Here is a 21,446-nt window from a genome sequence, read left to right as displayed (position 1 = left end):
AAGATCAGATTAGTATAGTAAATAATAAAAGTATGCCATGAATCATTATCTTTCCATCTAAAACAGGAATTTTTTGCAAGGTGGTTTAAAGGAAAACAGATTGTTTATGAACGAGTTATTTCTAAATGTAGTTCATAAAACAAGCATTACTTCATCGATTAACATTCAAAGGATTGTGAAGAGTTTTTCTAAATTTTGTGGTTCCTGCAATTCCACCAAATCTGAGTGTTTCATGACGTCACTACTTGCGAATGGACTATTGTGATAAAGCATATTTTGCGATGAGTGACGTCACCAAACACTTAGTTCTAGTGGAATTGCAGGAACCACCATGTTCCTTTAGCAAAGGTACGATGATTATTCACATCTAACCGTTGCTTGAAACCGTTGAAGATTTGCACCAAGACACTTGACAGAAACGTACTTACACGTGTCCTTAATGTTCATCAAAATCTACCAATCAAAATTAATGACGAGAATATGGAATTGTGAAAGCAACGGCTAGATGATCATTATCACCGTACCGTTGCTGAAGGAATATGAGGAACCACGGACGTCTGATTGAAATTGGAATGGTGCAAATTGATAATAAAAGTGTCCCGAATACACATAAAAATTTAGAAAACCTCTTTATAATCCCTTTAAAGAGGTGGTATGCGTCTTTTTTTAAAAAGACAATTTTTTTATGGTACACAGTATATATAATTAAACATTGTAATAAGTTTTACATCAAGGTATATAGAGGGAGTAATACTTGTTATAAACTGCATTTGTTCATAACCTTTTTAAAGAACAGTCTGATTTTCATAATAATGTTCAGTCTTAACTCTTATTTTAGACTATTATATAAAAGATACTAACCAAGTAAATCGACTTCTTTAAAGATGGGTTCCCTTATTTTCATTTATGAAAATAAAAATGCTGATACCTATACGAATAGAAAGTAGAGGTGTTCTAATGACTTGGAAAATTCCAGTTTGTCTCACATGTCAACAATTCATAATTAGAAGAGAATTGCCAGTCTCTTTCTGTTTTTCCAGACTGTTCATACATGGATAAGTTTAAAATTATATGCAATAAGAACATATTGATATGATTAAGAATACATGATTATTCATTAGAAACACCAATTAATCAAATTGTTTGCTTAATTTAACACTAAAAAATATATAAGGAAACCCATCTTTAAAGAAAAAACATTATTTTAACGATATCAAATGAGTTCTACCTCTTAGGATGACCAAACAATTTTAATAATGAAATTAGCCAGTTTGAGTCTTTATTCATCAGTGGACTAACCTGGTGTCATAACTATATGACAGAATCCCTCTATAATCCAATAAATCCATAATCTAAGTAATGATTCTTAAAACTGAAGATTGTTTTTGAAAAAAACATGATTACAATCGTCCTTCTGACTTACTTAGTCTATGTGATTTATCGTTAGATACAGGGATTCTGTTGTATAACTATTACACCAGTTAAGTCCAAAGACTCATTTTGGCCAAGTAAATACTTTAAAGTTTGACTCTGTAAATTTCGTGTTCATTATAAGATGTAGTATTCTTTAAAGATAAAAAGGTTGAGAAACCGCAAGCAGAGGTAAGTGGTATATATCAAACAAGACGTCATATCGTGTAGTACTGATAACATGTACAGCTAGTGATGTCAAGGTTACCTAGTATCGTTTATATACAGTTACCTGGGCTATATACTACCTGTACAGCTACTTGTAAATACTCATACACACCCAATAAGTAAAGTCGAGCAAAGATATTTGTTTTGTATGGGATAAAATACGACAGAGGGTGTTTATGAGATCTAAAATCCCGCATCCCCAGGGATTTTCCTATAAAAGGGTTTTATATCCGGGATATTAAATATAAATTCTCCAGGATATATATATATAAAATCTCGCTGATATATATAGGTTATATCTGAAATCTCCGGGATTTTTATTTCAAAGGGATTTTATGAGACAAATTATCCCGCGAGAACATTGGGTTGACACCAGAGGATTATAAGTTCAGTCATAAGTTGATCTAATTGTATCTCAAGATATAGTAGTCGCGCGAAGCAGACCATGCTTACTCTTTTCTTAACACCTGATGATACTTCTCTTTGGAGGAGTCTACTACTATACTACCTTTTCTCCCCATTTTGCCATTCTTTGGATGAGATTTTGATTAACGAAATTGTCTTGCTTGTATCGATTTTTATTTATGCTTATCCGGGTCAGATTCAAAATAATAATTTGCACATTTTCAAAGCTTTGTGTCAAAAAAACAAACAGACGAAACAAAAAAAGAAGAGTAGAGTTCAACATTAAGATCAATTATGATTGAGTATTAACGTCTTAGATAGTTAAATAATGTAATTTCTCATGTAGGTCTACTATTCTGATTGCGGTCCAAAATTGACAAAAATATTTTGTAAAATCCACATAGGCTATTTCTGTCCTCAGAAACAAAATACAAAGTAATTATCAATATAATAAGACAGCGAAAGCTAAGTTTAAAGAAAATGCAAGAACCACAGATATCTAACTGAAATTTTGATATTTTCAGTGTCTCCGATACACATAAAAAGTTTAGAAAATCTCCTTATAATACCTTTAATTGATAGGCTAATTAGGCAAATAACCAAAACCATATGAATAGATTGAACAGTTCAGCTTTTCATTATTCTTTTATAATAATATTCATAATCAATGTTATATTTTCAGGCCGGGAAATTGAACCAGACGAGAAGTCTCAAAATGGCGGGATTACAAATACCATTTAAGGTCACTGAAGGCTATCTGGGACCCCAGAGTAAATTTGAAGCGTATGGATTAGAAATGTTGGCTCATCCCGACCCTATAATTGACATGGCGGGTCCGACCACTGAAATTATCATGAAAACACTACCCGGAACAAGAGTGACCACGAAGATGTTATCAACAGCTTTAAAGAAAGAATGTAACGAATATCATCTGATTCGTCGTCAAGGAGACAACTTCCTGTTCTTGCTGGCTCCACCACATCCAGGCTTTTATAAATTCCAGATTTACGCTTTGCCGAAAGGTGAAGCGGGGCCAAGCATGCAAGGCGTATTTAATTACATCGTTCATTGTCCGAATCCAGAAAACGATATTCCATTTCCAAAACAATATCCACAATTTAAAGATGGCGGCTACCTCACTGAACCGTTAAAAATACCCAAAGGCAATCGTGATCCAGAAGTGAAATTTAACGTTTCTGTACCGAACTCTTCTGATGTTCAGGTCAAGGTCAACAATGACTGGAATCCATTGGAGCAGACGTCACCAGGTACCTGGGAGGGCTTGGTTGATCTCAGTAAGAATTATCCCCCAGGGGCTAAAGTGAAACTGAATTGTAAATTTGGAGGACACAACTATAATACTCTTCTAGAATATACTATTTAAAGGAGATTGAAATTATAATATATTTAATGGAAGCCAATTGGGATTGATTCAACTGATTGTAAAGAAGTTTTATTAACTTTTAATGTGTATTGGGGACACCAAGAGCATTGGCATCGATTGGCACCATTACATTTTTCAATCAGACAACTTACTGAGGTTCTAATAAAACTATAACGTTTTATTACGTCACTATCGCAAACGTTGCTAATGATATAATAAAAGAACCTTGTGATAACTCTCTTAGTTATGTAAGAACCACAGATGTCTGACTGGAAATCGGAATGGTGTATATTGATGCAATCAGTGTCCCAAATAAACATGCTCTTTACAATCTCTCACATTTCAATTAAGGCAAACAATGGAAGCTTTCTACTATGTCATAATCGCATATTTATTGGTTTGTTTATATTAAAAATATTATTACTGAAAGAATTATGCTTGGATATATTGTGTTTGCATTTTTGCAGGAATTCTCCCCTGTTTGTTGAGAAGCACTGGCCTTGCCTGAAGCGAGCGAGATGAGGTTTTCTATATGGAAATTGTTCTCGAGACTTATGTAAGGGAAATAACTACATATTAGTCATAGCAAACGAACTCTTTGTTGATCAATTAGATATTCCATCTGGATAAGATCTGGAAGTGAACACGTTTATTGCTATGCCCTTGCTGTACTATAATCTAGAATACTATGTTTGTTGTTATAGAAAATATTTAAGTAAATTATATCGATTATTAAACATGTTTCAGGACTCAAAGGGTTCTTTTTTCTCCATCGGGAACATTTATTTGATTCACGAATCTTTTCGATTGTCCGTACTAATTTTGTGATCGCTATAATTTCAAACATATCTGGAATATGACCATCGGAAATATCAGATAAAATTGCACTTGAACAGATTATGAATGTTAGGCTAGGTGTACAAACCCAAAGAAAAACACAAAACGCAACATCTGTATACTCTTTTATCAGATTTGAAATAATTTACTATAATATAACTAAGCAAGGTAAGTTAGCTAACAGGGACGTTACTTAAACAAAGCAACGTAAAGACGGTCAGTCAGAAAGAACGACAAATCCTTGACACCCTGACAGTGTTTATATGAAGCCCAAGAAATGCTTGTTCTGAAAGAAGTAGGTACACAAATACATGTAAAAGTCGTGAGAAAATTTAGGGCAAACCAGCCTACCCCACAGCCAATGGACGTACGCCATTGGATTTTGCGCCTTTTCATCCAGTTTGAAAATGGAACGATTTATTCCAAGTTGACGGCTCTCACTTCTTTCTTTAGAAAAATTATCAGGAACACACGCATACATGCCGACAAGGCATGTTAGGACGTTTTTCGATCAAACATGTCGGATATCTATCGATCATTTCCGATTATGTCGTAGGGCTGTCGTGGACTAGCGCACACTGGTACACTAAAATATCTGGCTAATTTTTTGTCATTCATGGTTGTCAGTAATGTTCAACTTTGATTTTGATTAAAAATTGAGACTCAAGTATTCAGGTTATATTGTTTTTTGCAAGACCTATCTGTATTAATTATTTATGAAAAATTACGATGTATTATTCAAAAGACAATATGAGAGTGGATCACACGATTTTGCCATCAATCACCTTCCTTTAGACACCTGTCAATCATTTTGTGTTCTGTTTTTTTTTTTGTTTATGAAATATTCAATCTATTAAGCAATAGACGTAGAATTGTGAACTGCCAACATCGGGTTCTGGTGACAAATTTATTGTAATGAATCGAAGAAACGAGTCGGAAATAGAACAACGAAAATAAATAACAAAATAAAAAGTGTAGGAAAAAAAAAAAAAAAAGATATAAGTTTGAAGTTTAAATCGAAAAATTTGTGGAAGGTGATTGAAGAAGCGGACGGTTTGGATAGTGATCTGCCAAGGTTAAGAAGAGGATATGTATATATATAAAAGAGCGTGGAATATCCCCATAATATTATCAGTAGTACTTCTGTTATTGAAAGTGAGATATGGAAACTGTGTGGAAAGAGTGTACTATATGGGAGTGATCGAGCAAGACTGGAATTATGCTCCTTCTGGAGCCAACCATCAAAACTCTAATCGACAATCGTAAGTATTAAAGGGACAGATGCGCCATTTTGGGAGATAGATTTGAGTTTTGAATAAATGTAAATAGTCTTCAGAAGTACTAGAAATGTATGGCAGTGTCTCAAGAATAGACGACTCGTCTTTTCAACTTTCAAACGCAGATAATTCTGGACACACATGGATTTGAAGTCTCTATTTGACACTATATGACACACCAAAAAAACAAGAAATGAAATGATAAATTGCATAGACTATACATGCCGGATACGGTTCAGACGACACGACACAACTTCTCCGACGTTATACTGTTACGTGTCGGATCTGGTTTTAAGGCACCTTTAGCGAATTGTTAAAATTGATAATCTTCTTTTTTTTTTAAAGACAGCTTCGCCATTTGTTACTGAAAACCACATGGACGACAGAAAATAGAAATATCGGAGAACGTCGTGCCGTGTCGTGTCGTACCATGTCGTACCGTAATCAGTATATATAGTCTATGCACTTATACTGTTTGTTGCGTCGTGCCGTATTGTGTCGTATCTGGTGTATGAGGACCTTCAGAATGCACATACAATTTAACTTGTCAAATTTGGACAGTATATTAATTATTATATTCATCAGTGGACTTCCATTGTAATATAGATATACAACTTATACGCGCATTCCATTAATTATTGTGTTTATAGATTGATCGGATTATAGAGAGAGTCTGTTGTATAGTTATAGCACTGGGTATGTCCACAGATGAATATAGAGTTTGAAAATCTGAATTTCATGTTCATTATAAAAGGCGTAGACGTCAAGTAACGACAAATTGAATCTGTTAATTATTCGCTTCTCTTGGCAAAACTGGTATGGCTACGGCCCCATTCTTTAAATTTTTATCATTTTACTTAGTGAAAGAATTGCATGTACAGTCATGACATATATTGTAAAACCACATTTACCTGTTTCATATTTTGTATTGTAGATTAACCGACTTTTATGTGAAGAACCACCCGAATACCGTAGGAGGAACGTACAAAAAGGCCATGTTTAGACATTACACTGATGAAACGTTTATTAAAGAATGGCCTCAACCGGCTCACATGGCGATAACCGGGCCGATTATTAGAGCTGAGGTGGGCGATACGTTAAAAATAGTATTCAAAAATAAGGGTAGCCGATCCTATTCATTTCATGCTCAGGGTGTGTCGTATTTAAAAGATTCCGAAGGTAAGAATTTACAAAAGGAATTTTCAGTCTTTGTAAATGTTAGTGTAGCAGAAAAGCTTCTAACTTCTGGATGCAATAGACCTTATTCCCGCGTCGTCCATATTGAATCCATAACGAGGCTCAAAACGCAAACAAACAAACGTAACGTTGTGTTACTGAGTAAAATCATCATTTACATCATTAAAATTGACATAGTATAGGCTATTTAATGATACTTTCAGATGAATTTTACCTTCACACATTTCTGAGAAAGTTCAGTTTTAAGTTCAGTGATTCCGCACAATTTTTTTTTCTTATGACGTCGCCATCTTATCAATGGATGACTCTTGCCCAATCTTTGTAACGAATATTATACTAGTCTGACACTTACCTTGCCTCTGATAGTTATTATACTAGTCTGAAACTTACTGACTCTTACCTAGTCTCTGATAGATATTATACTAGTCTGAAACGTACTGACTCTTACCTAGTCTCTGATAGATATTATACTAGTCTGAAACTAGCTGACTCTAACCTAGCATCTGATAGTTATTATACTAGTCTAAAACTTACTGACTCTTACCTAGTCTCTGATAGTTATTATACCAGTCTGAAACGTACTGACTCTTACCTAGTCTCTGATAGATATTATACTAGTCTGAAACCTACTGACTCTTATCTAGTCTCTGATAGTTATTATACTAGCCTGAAACTTACTGATTCTTACCTAGTCTCTGATAGATATTATACAAGTCTGAAACCTACTGACTAATACCTAGCCCCTGATAGATATTATACTAGTCTGAAACTTACTGATATTTACCTAGTCTCTGATAGTCATTATACTAGTCTGAAACTTACTGACTTTTACCTAGCCTCTGATAGATATTATACTTGTCTGAAACTTACTGACTCCTACCTAGCCTCTGATATCTATTATACTAGTCTAAAACTTGCTGACTCTTACCTAGCCTCTGATAGATATTATACTAGTCTGAAACTTTCTCTCTTACCTAGCCGCTGATAGATATTATACTAGTCTGAAGCCCACTGACTCTTACATAGTCTCTGATAGATATTAAACTAGTCTGAAACTTACTGACTCTTACCTAGTCTCTGATAGATATTATACAAGTCTGAAACCTACTGACTCTTACCTTGTCTCTGATAGTTATTATACTAGTCTGAAACTTACTGACTCTTACCTAGTCTGTGATAGTCATTATACTAGTCTGAAACTTACTGACTCTTACCTAGTCTCTGATAGTTATTATACTAGTCTGAAACTTATTGACTTTTACCTAGCCGCTGATAGATATTATACTAGTCTGAAGCCCACTGACTCTTACATAGTCTCTGATAGATATTAAACTAGTCTGAAACTTACTGACTCTTACCTAGTCTCTGATAGATATTATACAAGTCTGAAACCTACTGACTCTTACCTTGTCTCTGATAGTTATTATACTAGTCTGAAACTTACTGACTCTTACCTAGTCTGTGATAGTCATTATACTAGTCTGAAACTTACTGACTCTTACCTAGTCTCTGATAGTTATTATACTAGTCTGAAACTTATTGACTTTTACCTAGCCTCTGATAGTTATTATACTAGTCTGAAACCTACTGACTCTTACCTAGTCTCTGATAGATATTATACAAGTCTTAAACCTACTGACTCTTACCTTGTCTCTGATAGTTATTATACAAGTCTGAAACTTACTGACTCTTACCTAGTCTCTGATAGTTATTATACTAGTCTGAAACCTACTGACTCTTACCTAGTCTCTGATAGTCATTATACTAGTCTGAAACTTATTGACTTTTACCTAGTCTCTGATGGTTATTTTACTAGTCTGAAACTTACTTTTACAGAGTTATGCTGTTACGAACTTCGTTCTTATACCATGACTGCAATAGTCACTATTGTTGAAGCAATTTGATTGGATTAACAGGCAATCAGAGGTTTCGACAGACAGTATGTAAACACAAAGCCATAATGTTTCAGCCTTTCTGTTGAGGACTCTGATTGGCTGTATTCAAATTTATACAATCCAATCGAATCTCTGCATTCCGTGATACAAGAATAGTGACCAAGTTTTAAGTACGAATTCATAATAGCTTGACATTGTGAAGATGAAAACTTACTTACCTAGCCTTAGATACTGTTCCGAACAGTCTTAATAGTTGCAATTTTTTTTAACTCGATTTACCGAATGTGTTGTATATACGTGATAGATAGATATGACCGCCATGTTCAATTATTTGTTGTGCCAAATGTAATCAAATTAGAATAGATTTCGATAGTTTTGCCTGATTTGTCTGTGTAGTGAGAAACTGATACTGTTTGGTACTCTGATATGGTGATGGACAACTATTCTCAGTAATAGCTACCTGTAGATAATATTTATATTTGTCGTAAACTTGTAGGAGCTTTATATGTGGATGGTACTTCCGGATCAGATAAATATGACGACTTTGTGCGCCCAGGAACTACCCAGACCTATATATGGACAATACGAAATGAGAATGGACCATCCCTGTCGGATCCATCCTGTATTCCGTGGGTATATCGATCACATGTCAACTTTCCACGTGATACCAACACTGGGCTGGTCGGAGTCCTTCTTACCTGCAAAACCGGTAAGTTTCAATCATAGCATTTTACAAATCCTAAATGGAATTCAACAATCCTAATAAAGCAAATGCGTAGTAAGAACAAGAAATTTCGCTAAAACCTGATAATTGTACAACTAGTTTTCGTGGGGGTTTAGAGAGCCCTCTTTCCCGCAAATCTTCTTATTTGGGTGAATGGGGGGAGGGGTGGGGGGTGTCATAAGTAGTACTGCCTAAATACGCCACATTGCAGCACTTCTTTCTTTTCTTTTCTTTTCTTTTATCAATAGTCACTGCGCATCGTTAGTTTTTGTCAATGCAAGACGTGAAACTACATAGCATTCTTTCTCGGCTCTTTTTCAGGAACGCTGAACTACGATCACACTAGAAACGATGTTAATACTGAACTTGTTGTTTTTAACAAGGCTTTCGATGAGAATCAGAGTTGGTTTATAGATAGTGATTTAAGTCGATGTGGAACGACCACAGTTTGTGAAACATTGCGAGCGACGGGAGAGGTTGATTTCGTTAAGAGTAATATCATGAGATCCATCAATGGCATAGGGTTTTCTAATCTGAATGGTCTGAAGGCCTGTGCTGGTGATAAGGTAGCTTGGTATTTTTTAACTGTGGGTAACGAGAAGGATAGCAATACCATGTTTATAGAAGGGCAAATCATGGATATACATCACACGAGGTTTGTATTTTTTTTTGTATCTTTTATTGTCTACGGGGTGAATCTGTAGGTCAATTGAAACATGGTCACAATTATTGAGTCACATAGTTAATTCTTTCATTTTTTATATACGAGTAATTTACAAAGATCGAATTGACTGGTTAATCGAGCATACTGTGACATCGATTGGAGACCCGGGTTAGATTCGAGTCATTCGAGTCACAACCGAACTGTAAGTGTAATATTTTCTAGTGTTGAGATTCGTGTGACGTAATATTTGACCTAGTTAGAAGCTCGGATCACTATTTGGAGAGTCAAACACGTGTTAACATGGTTGAATATGGTCAAAAGTCCCGCCATATTGTCTTAACTCGATCCTCACTCGGCATGCGCACGGAAGATAATTACGTCATTTCTCCATCAACTCTAGCTCGACCACAGAGGTTCGCCCTAGTGTGATCAAATAACTGATCATTTGGCGGTGTGGCAGATAAACTTTGACCATGCCATAGCGTCCCAAGGGGAAGTGGTCATTTTTACTAAAACTAAATCTAATTCCACCGCCCAAACCCCTCATGCATCCTGCAACCACTCTATGTCAATTTAATTCCTGTTAATCATCTGTTAAAGACATCGGTACTATGCTTCGGAATTGGAACTACAGACGTCTGATTGAAATGGTGCAAATTGATGTTATCAGTGTCCCTGATACAAATGACAAATTTAGAAAACCTTTTAACAATCTATTTAAGAGAGGGGAAGAAACATATTCCAACTGCCCCGAGCCATGTAAAATATTAGTTGATCATTATTAAATTGAAGTATATGAAGCTAAGTTTATAACAAGACAATTCTATTTCCCGCCGTCTGCTAATTTTCGAATTCTAGACAAAAAAATGGACGTAAGCAAACAGTCGTATGCAAAAACCCTAAAAGGGGGCGGAGAGAGATAAGGAGAATTTCAAAAATACATGAAATGTTTTAGCGGTGTCCGTTCCATAGATAGACACCCTACGGTAGTTCATTTGCCATCTGTTTCCATGTTAAATATCAAAATTCAACTTTCTATAGCGTTTTCCAAAAATCGCGTTGAAAACTTTCCAACGTGTCACACGAAAGCCTGGCCAATGCTTAGTTTCTGGACAAAAATTCAATATATCATGACCATGGAAATCGCGAACTAGCAAAACTGAAAGTAGACCACTACATTTTACCAACATCGGCTTGGCTGCCAATGCACACAAAACGACTAGAATTATCCTTCCACATGAAAATCTCTCATCATCTCACAAAATCTGAAAGAAAATGCAATTTCAGACATCAAATTCCAAATCTAAACCAAACCTTAGTCAAAAATAGGCATGCAACACCCCCAAAAGGGGGGAGAAAGAGGATTTTTTTTTAAAATAGCACGGACTTCATTCAATTAATTACAGTGAGTCAATATGCATATTATAATAACTATTTATAACTCTAGGGTCGGTGTGACATAAATGCATTTGACACGATTACAGATAGCGTGTTGTGGAGGCCGTGCCGATTGAGTTCAAATTTTAAGTGTAGTAAAGACTGAGGTATGAAATAGAATATATGTTACGTTTATAAAATAAATGTATTGTTTGGAGAAAACCATGGGCTATTCCATCAATAAAGGAGTGTTGTAAAACCAAGAACATTGGATACAGTTTGTATAATCATTGATCGATGCCTCGTCATGATTGTGTGAAACAAAGATAACTATTTTTAGTATTCGAGTGAAATCGAGGAAGTAAGTTAAATATAGTATGGCGAAGGCTCAAAATTTTGTAATTTCTACTAAAACTTTATATGACCTGGTAACAGCGGACGGTGCATTTCAACACATTGAAGACACATATGGTTCGGGTATTTTCCCAGTTCCCATGAAAGTGTCCACAGGAAAAGCACAATATGCCATGTTTGAGGAAATCGATTTAAGATTATATCACCCTAATCCTATAGTAGCGTTCCGTATCGGGCCTAACCCAGATCGACATAGAATGGTGTGCTGGCTGAAGGCTTTATGGGTATTTTATAAGTATTTGGGAGGAGTTCAGAATAATAACATCGAATGGGTGAATGCCCCTAGAGACTGGACACGACAGACGAGATTGAAATCTATAGACATAATCGTCACGCACAATAAATTAGGAAAGCAATATCGGATCTCTTTCTTTGTTACAACAGGAACCGTAGAAGCACAAGGAAAACGATTTGGAGAATTTGCAGGAGATCACTTTCCGTACATCAAACGTCTGTTTCAGAGGATACATGGGGATACTGACGAACGGCCCAATGTTTTAGAACCAGGTCCGTCAGAGGAAACGGTTAAAACAGAATTTGATTCCAAAATTGAAGAGTCCGAGGAAATAAAATTAGAACTTGCAACATTGAAGTCGGAGGTAAAAGATCTCAGGAGTGAGGTAGAGGAAAAAAAGGCATTATCTAAAGGTTTACAAGATGAAAATAAAGAAATGAAAAAGAAGATGAGAGAGTTGGAAGAAAAATTTAACAGACTGGAAATTGATAGCAAACAAAACAATGCATCTGACTCAACCTCGGCCAATGTTCGTTAATTTCCGTGAGTTGAACATTGACTCGGCCATTAAAGTTTGACATATAGCCAGGTAACCTGGCAAGAGTAGATAACTCTGTCTGAACATTGATTTTGATTGCCTAGAATACCGTATTGATTTGCGCGTGGTCAAATCACCGTCTAAATAAAATATTCGCAATACGAAATAGTTTTCTTTTTTTAGAAGTTTTATTATGATACATGTAAAATATAAATTATTCAGTAACCATTTAATAAATATAGATCCACAAACTGAATGACCTACTTTGTTATTGTCGGTCTGGCATATTTTATTTACTAAAAATAGACATTTCATCATTTGAACGGAAACAACCGGAACTGTTTTGTCAATTTGGCGATATCCGTTTGATATGGACTTGGACCACTATTAGCCCTTATTACCCTTTTAAACGCGCATGCGCTAGGTCACTTCCGCATAAATGTAAACAAACCATTTTGAGGTTTGATCAAAATGTCGAATTTGCTGCGTGATTGACTGCTCATACTCGTACTTTAAGCTTCCATCTGTTTCCATGTTAAATCACGAAATTCAATCTTTTATAACTTTTTCCAGAAATCTCGTTGAAAATTTTCCAATCTGTCACATGAAAGCCTGGCCAATACTTAGTTTCTGGACAAAACTTCGATATATCATGACCATGAAAATCTTGAGCTAATCAAAATGAAAGTAGACGATTGCATTTTATCAACATCCGCTTGACTGTCAGTGCACACAAAACAACTATTTTTAGAATTATCATTCCGGCTGCAAATCTCTCATCAGCTCACAAAATCTGAAAGAAGGTGCAATTTCAGACATCATAGTTGCTAAAATTAGCTCGGACAACATTCGCATACAATCATTTGCATAAAATGTTTTAGTGGACTTACCTGGTGCCATGACTAAAAAATAGAATCCATTAAACTAAATAACTATTGAAAAACGCTTCTTATGGATTATTACTTAGTTTAACGGATTATGACTATTTTTTTGGATTTATTGGATTTTTAGAGATTAGGGTGATTGGAAGTAACAAGTTACTATTCAATAAAAGGCCCTGGCACAGTATAGTTTTGACACTAGATAGGTCTACTGATGGACAAAGACCCATTTTGGTCATAAATTTCAATTTTTGTGTGATCCTTAGATGTAGTATAGTAATATTTGTAGAATTAGAAATACAGTGGAGGCCACAAAAACACTTATACATATTATTGTTGTGTTACCGTTAGATGATCCGTATTCCTTACTGTCTGGTATTCCCAATAACCTTATCCACAAATTACAGAGACTCAGCTTCACGACTTTAAACTTGTAACTCACAATATGACCATATTACACAATATATCCTTCGTGAGCTCCAATGGTTTCCTATATCTTCTAGAATTGATTATAAAATCATATTGCATGTATTAACATAATACAAATGTATCAATAATCTTGGTCCGCCGTATTTCAGTAATCTGTTCACTTTTATCGGCCCCTGAGAAACCTGCGATAGTTTTCTTCTTGTTGAACGTCATGCTAGGCAGAAGTTGTATGGAGAGCGTGTCTTTTCCATAAGGGCTCCCAAGCTTTGGATAAACAATTTTCGATCAGAAACACCTAGTCGAGTGAAGTTTGTTCGTTATTGGTTATTCGTGAATAACGTTTTTGGCCACTAACGATAACGAATAACAATCCAGCTTCACAAGAAGTATGGTATTGGCGAAAAGGAAAAAAGAAAAATGTTATTCCGTATTCGTTATTCATTGTTTCAGAGGTTAAAGTTTATCCAGCTTAAAAATAAGGAACCACAGACGTCTGATTGAAAATTTGAATGGTGCAAATTGATGCTATCAATGTCCCCGATAAACATAAAAAAAATAAGAAAAAACACTTTTATGTTCCAGGTCTAGTACAGCGTCAGTTTATCCCGGTACTGCTGTAGTAGGGTTAATGATCCCCAGAAATCCTGGCAAATATGGGGTTAATTCCATGGCCGAAGACAATTTTGGAGGTAGGTTAAGATCATTTTTCTTTTCTTCAGAATTGCGAATTTAGTATTACTGCAGTCGTAACCGAAACGTTATTTTTTTTTTGAAAACATGTATTGCTCTTAACTTGAAAAAATGCGTCAAAAGAGAGACTACAGTTTTCATCTGATTTAAAAAAAATTCATACTGATTAGATCTAAAGCGGCCTATACACGCTCAAACTTTTTCATCAATAGTATTGATCTCAAACGTATTGGGATTACCTCCTACAAGCTCAATATATCTTTCTTTAATATTCATTTCGCGCCTAACTCTGTAACGGACGGACGGACCTTCTTCGTTGGCTCTTGAGCTAGCCTTGAAGAGGAAAACGCCGAAAAGAAAGCCCATATTACTGTGATTAAAATACCTTGTGCCCGTATCACTGTGACTATAATACCTTGTGCACATATTACTGTGACCATAATACCTTGTGCTCGTATTACTGTGACCATAATACCTTGTGCCTATATTACTATGACCATAATACCTTGTGCCTATATTACTATGACTATAAAACCTTGTGCTCGTATTACTGTGACCATAATACCTTGTGCCTATATTACTATGACTATAAAACCTTGTGCTCGTATTACTGTGACCATAATACCTTGTGCCTATATTACTATGACTATAAAACCTTGTGCTCGTATTACTATGACTATAAAACCTTGTGCTCGTATTACTGTGACCATAATACCTTGTGCCTATATTACTGAGACTATAATACCTTGTGCACGTATTACTTACTGTGACTATAGTACCTTGTGCCCGTATTACTGTGACTAAAATACTTTGTGCTCGTATTACTGTGAACATAATACCTTGTGCCTATATTACTACGACCAATATACCTTGTGCCTATATTACTGTGACCATTATTCCCTTTGCCTATATTACTGAGACTATAATACCTTGTGCTCGTATTACTGTGACTATAATACCTTGTGCTCGTATTACTGTGACTATAATACCTTGTGCTCGTATTACTGTGACCATAATACCTTGTGCCTATATTACTTTGACCAATATACCGTGTGTCTATATTACTGTGACCATTATTCCCTTTGCCTATATTACTGTGACTATAATACCTTGTGTCCGTATTACTGTGAACATAATACCTTGTGCCCGTATTACTGTGACCATAATACCTTGTGCCCGTATTACTGTGACTATAATACCTTGTGCCCGTATTACTGTGACCATAATACCCTGTGCCCGTATTACTGTGACTTTAATACCTTGTGCCCGTATTACTGTGACCATAATACCTTGTGCCCGTATTACTGTGACTATAATACCTTGTGTCCGTATTACTGTGAACATAATACCTTGTGCCCGTATTACTGTGACTATAATACCTTGTGCCCGTATTACTGTCACCATAATACCGTGTGTTCGTATTACTGTGACTATAATACCTTGTGCCCGTATTACTGTGACTATAATACCTTGTGTTCGTATTAATGAGACTATAATACCTTGTGCCCGTATTACTGTCACCATAATACCCTGTGTTCGTATTACTGTGACTATAATACCTTGTGCCCGTATTACTGTGACTATAATACCTTGTGTCCGTATTACTGTGACCATAATACCTTGTGTCCGTATTACTGTGACCATAATACCTTGTGTTCGTATTACTGTGACCATAATACCTTGTGTCCGTATTACTGTGACCATAATACCTTGTGTTCGTATTACTGTGACTATAATACCTTGTGTCCGTATTACTGTGACTATAATACCTTGTGTTCGTATTACTGTGACTATAATACCTTGTGCCCGTATTACTGAGACTAAAATACCTTGTGCTCGTATTACTGAGACCATAATACCTTGTGCCCGTATTACTGTGACCAAAATACCTTGTGTCCGTATCACTGTGACCATAATACCTTGTGCCCATATTACTGTGACTATAATACCTTGTGCCTGTATTACTGTGGCTATAATACCATGTGCTCATATTACTGTGACTATAATACCTTGTGCCTGTATTACTGTGGCTATAATACCATGTGCTCATATTACTGTGACTATAATACCTTGTGTTCGTATTACTGTGACCATCATACCTTGTGCACGTATTACTGTGACCATCATACCTTGTGCCTATATTACTGTGACCATAATACCGTGTGTTCGTATTACTGTGACTATGATACCTTGTGCCCGTATTACTGTGACTATAATACCTTGTGCGCGTATTTCCGGTTGACCAACTTTCCTGTGACAAAGTAATCGCCCTCACACCATAACAATCACCAGTTGCGTATGGATGCAAATTAGAATAGCGGTCATAAGTTTCAAAAGCAACTCTCATGCTACTATGTTAAGAAATGTATTCGGTACTTTCATTATTGGCAAACATACGCAATTAATAATCGCTATTTTATGAGGTCACCTTAAAATTTCATCAAAGCAGGCAGAAAGGCAGTCTTGATTTTTGGAAGTAGGATCGGAAAGTGAGATGATCGTTTTACAAAATGCCCCTTAAATGGAAGATACAGAATATCATCAAATGTTTTGTTTATTTCAGAGGGAATGTCAGCATCTCTCAACGTGGAAAACTGTTTTAGAGCTAATGCTTCCTTACCAACACCAACCAAAGAAAGAAACTATTATCTGTCTATAGAGGAGCGAACGTGGAATTATGGTCCCTCTGGGTTTGATGAGATGATAAAGACAACGCTCGCTCAACCTGGGTAAGGGCTTGATTTCTGTGTTGGTACATGATATCTTCACAATGGTCAAGGTTTTACGAATGTTGTCATATACCTTGACAGCAATAGTCCATTTTCTTGTATCGCAGAAGTTTATAAATATGGTGATTTGATTGGATTGTACTATAGTGAATACAGTGAATCAGAGTCTTCGACCTAAAGTCTGTAAACGATAAGCCATAGCGCTTACAGTCTTTCTGTCGAGGGTTCTGAATGGATGTATTCTCTAGAGTACAATCAATCAATTTGCTGCGTTCCGTAATACAAGAAAAGTGGTTACTTTGCAAGATATACGACGAAATTCGTCCATTGCGAAAATGGGTACATGAATGCCTAATTGCCGAGTGTTCACTACAATTTTTAACAACAAAAGAGATAAAGTTTATGTGTATCGGGGTTTTTGCATCGATTTGTCTTTGGTTGCAAAAAATATTGAAATTCATAAACATATAGGACGTTCCTATTTCAAAATCTGCTAGTAGCTTTGCATACAAGGCTTAGTTTATGCGGAATTTCAAGAAGCACAGACGCTTGATTGAAAATTGGAATGTTGCAAAAAATGCTATTAGTGTCTCCAAATTTCCAATACATATAAAAAAATTATAACTCCTCAAAACCAATAGGAAATCGTAACACTTGATCAAAGATAAGTCGAATGCAGACAGACGTAACAGACAGCATGGTGGATTAAAAGACATTTTGAAATTTTGGTCCGAGGAAGACTGAGCAACATGTGAACGCCAATTACAAGATTTTTGTACTTAAAAAATTCAATTTGAGTCTATATAACTAACTGTAAACGGAGTTAGCAAACGTCTATTTTTTGCAGACATGAAGACACACAACAATTTAGCTGTCATCATTTAACCTTTCTGTACCAAATCATTAAAGTTTTTTCCTTTCAGATCACCATCGGCTCTATTTTTTGACTCCGCCAATGGCTTAGGTGGAAATTATAAGAAAATGGAATATATTCAGTATACAGATGACAGTTATGGCCAGAAAGCTAACAGGACACCTAACGAACAGCACCTTGGGTTGCTAGGGCCGCCATTACGAGTTGAAGAGGGAGAAACTGTCAATCTTATGTTAAGAAATAAAGGAAATAAAAAATATTCGTTTGTTGGACAAAGTTTATATTATAATCCAAGTGACTCTGGATATTCTGGTGGTAAGTTGTACCTTTACGATGATTTTATAACCATCATCATCATCATCATCATCATCATCATCATCACCGGCAGCATGAGCGTCATCAGCAACATCAGTATTGCCAGCAGCAGCAGTAACAGTTGCCGTGCCATTATCACCAGCAGCATCAGCAGCGGGATAAGAAGGAACATCATCACTAGCATCATCAGCATCAGATACAGTGTCATTATCATCAGCTGTGGCAACAGCATCAGAATCATCAGCAGCATCAATATCATCAACAGTTACAGTGTACCAGCAGCATCATCAGCATCATCATCATCACTACCATCCCATTATCATTATCACTATCATCATCGTCATCAACATCTCAATTACCATCATCACTATCAGACAATCGTCACTACCATCCCATTATCATCATAACTGCCATCATCGTCATCACCACCATTCCCATTATCATCATCACTATCAGACAATCGTCACCACCATCCCATTATCATCATCACTATCAGACAATCGTCACCACCATCCCATTATCATCATAACTGTCATCATCGTCATCACCACCATCCCCATTATCATCATCACTATCAGACAATCGTCACTACCATCCCATTATCATCATAACTGTCATCATCGTCATCACCACCATCCCCATTATCATCATCACTATCAGACAATCGTCACCACCATCCCATTATCATTATAACTGTCATCATCGTCATCACCACCATTCCCATTATCATCATCACTATCAGACAATCGTCACCACCATCCCATTATCATCATCGTCATCACCACCATCCCCATTATCATCATCACTATCAGACAATCGTCACCACCATCCCATTATCATCATAACTGTCATCACCGTCATCACCACCATCCCCATTATCATCATCACTATCAGACAATCGTCACCATCATCCCATTATCATCATCGTCATCACCACCATCCCCATTATCATCATCTCTATCAGACAATCGTCACCACCATCCCATTATCATCATCAATGTCATCATTGTTATCACCACCATCCCCATTACCATCATCACTTTCAGAAACATCATGACCACCATCGTCATCATCAGCAACATCGTAACCACTATCCCATGATCATCATTACTGTCATCATCGTCATCACCACCATCCCCATTACCATCATCACTATCAGCAACATGGTAACCGCCATCCCATTATCATCATCGCTATCACCATCGTCATCATCAACATCCCATTATCATCATCAGTATCAGCAACATCATCACCACCATCGTCATCATCAACATCCCCATTAAGATCCTCGTCATCATCGGCATCATGAGCAGCATCATGATCATCATGATCATCAGTATTATTATCATCAGTATCATCATCAGCAGCAGCCGAAGCGGCACCAGTATCAGCATCATTAGCGTCAGCAACATAATCATCATGAACAGCTCAGCAGAATCAGCAACAGCAGAGCGAATAATGATAATAATTCAAATACTATCTAGTTCTCATATATTTTGTATTTTATAGCCCACCAGACCTCTAAAACTACGATGCCGTGTCTGCCCATTAGGTGAACAAGCAAAGTTCGGTAGTCATGTTACATTATGAGTTGCCAAATTGTCTACGATGTCAACCTAGAAATTTATCTTTAATATACATCTCTGATTGTTCTTCCAGGCAACACAATGGGAGTGCTTTATCCCAGTTTCACGCACACATACAAGTTCCAAGTGCCAGAAAATATAGTACAAGCGGATGATCCAAACTGTGTAGTCAGGTTGTATTACTCCGCTGATGACTTCCCTGGCGATGTGAATGAGGGACTGATTGGGCCATTGTTAATATGCAGATCTGGTACACTCAATGCCAACAATAAACCGGTAATATAGAATAGAATAGAATAGAATAGAATAGAATAGAATATAATAGAATAGAATAGAATAGAATAGAATAGAATAGAATAGAAACTATATGGATCTGTCACACTTGTGCACAATCCAAACAAATCGCTGCATTCCGTGATACACTGTCAAGGTATATTAAGAAGTTCGTAATAGCTTGACACTGTGAAGATTCGGAAAACCGAATGTAAAATTTTGATTTTAAAAGAATGTTACAGAAAGCTACATTGAAAATCTATCAGCTTAAACCGACAAGACTATTCACATATCTGCACGACTCAAATCAACCCTCCAAAATAGCGCACTTGTCCCTTTATTACTATTTTCCTGTCTTTATTACAGATAAATTTCACCAGAGAATTTTTCTTACTTTTTAAAAATTTTGATGAAAGTAAAACGAGTTTATTTCAATCCAATATTAAAGAGTTTGCCACGAATCAGTCGGTCGATCAGTTCAACTCTAGATTTCAACTGTCTAACAAGAGACAAAGTAAGTATCGCCTTCTTTTGAATTGAATCATGTACTGATATGGTAAATATTTACCTTGGAACCTAACCCACTTTCTCATCCAATCAGCATTGGCTAAATTTTCTAATAAGTGAATACTTAATTCTTTACGAATTTCTCAGTCACTTGATATTTTGATTGACAAAAGAAAACTGAACAAAAGACATGTAGATTTACATTTTAATTACATTCTATGTTTAATCAAAGCATCGAAGCATCGTCCTAAACCTCTGCCTCTATCCCAGCCTTCAGAGGTTACGTCCTATTATACAGGCTTATTAGTAAATCATGTTAGTAATTATTTTTAATTGTGAGTGAATTTTTTCAACCATTTCATAAACCTTCAAAATGAGATTACCTAAAATTATTTATTAAACAATTTGGTCAGTGGTGTACCCTCACAATATTCATGCGTTCCAAATTATTTTTATCCTTACTCCCCCCAAATATGTGTCAGAATGCACCAAATCAATTCAATTTTTCAATATCTATCTCCATAACAGGCTGGCGCCTATACTTTTCAGCCTTTAGACAGTTGCCCCCCCCCCCCCC

General features: G+C 36.1%; 3 protein-coding genes across 3 annotated transcripts in view; all 3 read left to right on the top strand.

Annotated features, from left to right (window-relative positions):
* The window catches only part of LOTGIDRAFT_231773 (hypothetical protein), a 5,181-nt gene extending 1,002 nt beyond the window's left edge, over positions 1 to 4,179 (top strand). The window contains exon 2 of the mRNA XM_009054266.1: positions 2,726 to 4,179. Coding sequence (XP_009052514.1) covers positions 2,759 to 3,427 — 669 coding nt within the window. The 5' untranslated portion in view covers positions 2,726 to 2,758 and the 3' untranslated portion in view covers positions 3,428 to 4,179. The remainder of the gene's footprint in view (positions 1 to 2,725) is intronic.
* Positions 4,180 to 5,443: 1,264 nt separating this feature from the next.
* Positions 5,444 to 14,604, top strand: LOTGIDRAFT_83160 (hypothetical protein; the record flags this gene model as incomplete). Its single annotated transcript, XM_009054040.1, has 5 exons — positions 5,444 to 5,526; positions 6,476 to 6,720; positions 9,130 to 9,342; positions 9,679 to 10,012; positions 14,484 to 14,604. Coding segments are annotated over 5 exons (996 nt in total), but the record flags the coding sequence as incomplete, so codon positions are not given.
* LOTGIDRAFT_115607 (hypothetical protein) overlaps positions 14,476 to 21,446 on the top strand; it is a gene marked incomplete at both ends in the record, with an annotated part of 17,836 nt that continues 10,865 nt past the window's right edge. The window contains 5 exons of the mRNA XM_009054265.1: positions 14,476 to 14,584; positions 17,149 to 17,314; positions 18,238 to 18,503; positions 20,178 to 20,365; positions 20,729 to 20,876. Coding sequence (XP_009052513.1) covers positions 14,476 to 14,584; positions 17,149 to 17,314; positions 18,238 to 18,503; positions 20,178 to 20,365; positions 20,729 to 20,876 — 877 coding nt within the window. The remainder of the gene's footprint in view (positions 14,585 to 17,148; positions 17,315 to 18,237; positions 18,504 to 20,177; positions 20,366 to 20,728; positions 20,877 to 21,446) is intronic.

Source organism: Lottia gigantea (assembly GCF_000327385.1).
Source record: "Lottia gigantea unplaced genomic scaffold LOTGIsca_21, whole genome shotgun sequence".
Classification (NCBI taxonomy): domain Eukaryota; kingdom Metazoa; phylum Mollusca; class Gastropoda; family Lottiidae; genus Lottia; species Lottia gigantea.
Note: the sequence above shows the minus strand (reverse complement) of the source record. Positions and strands in the feature narration are given on the sequence as shown.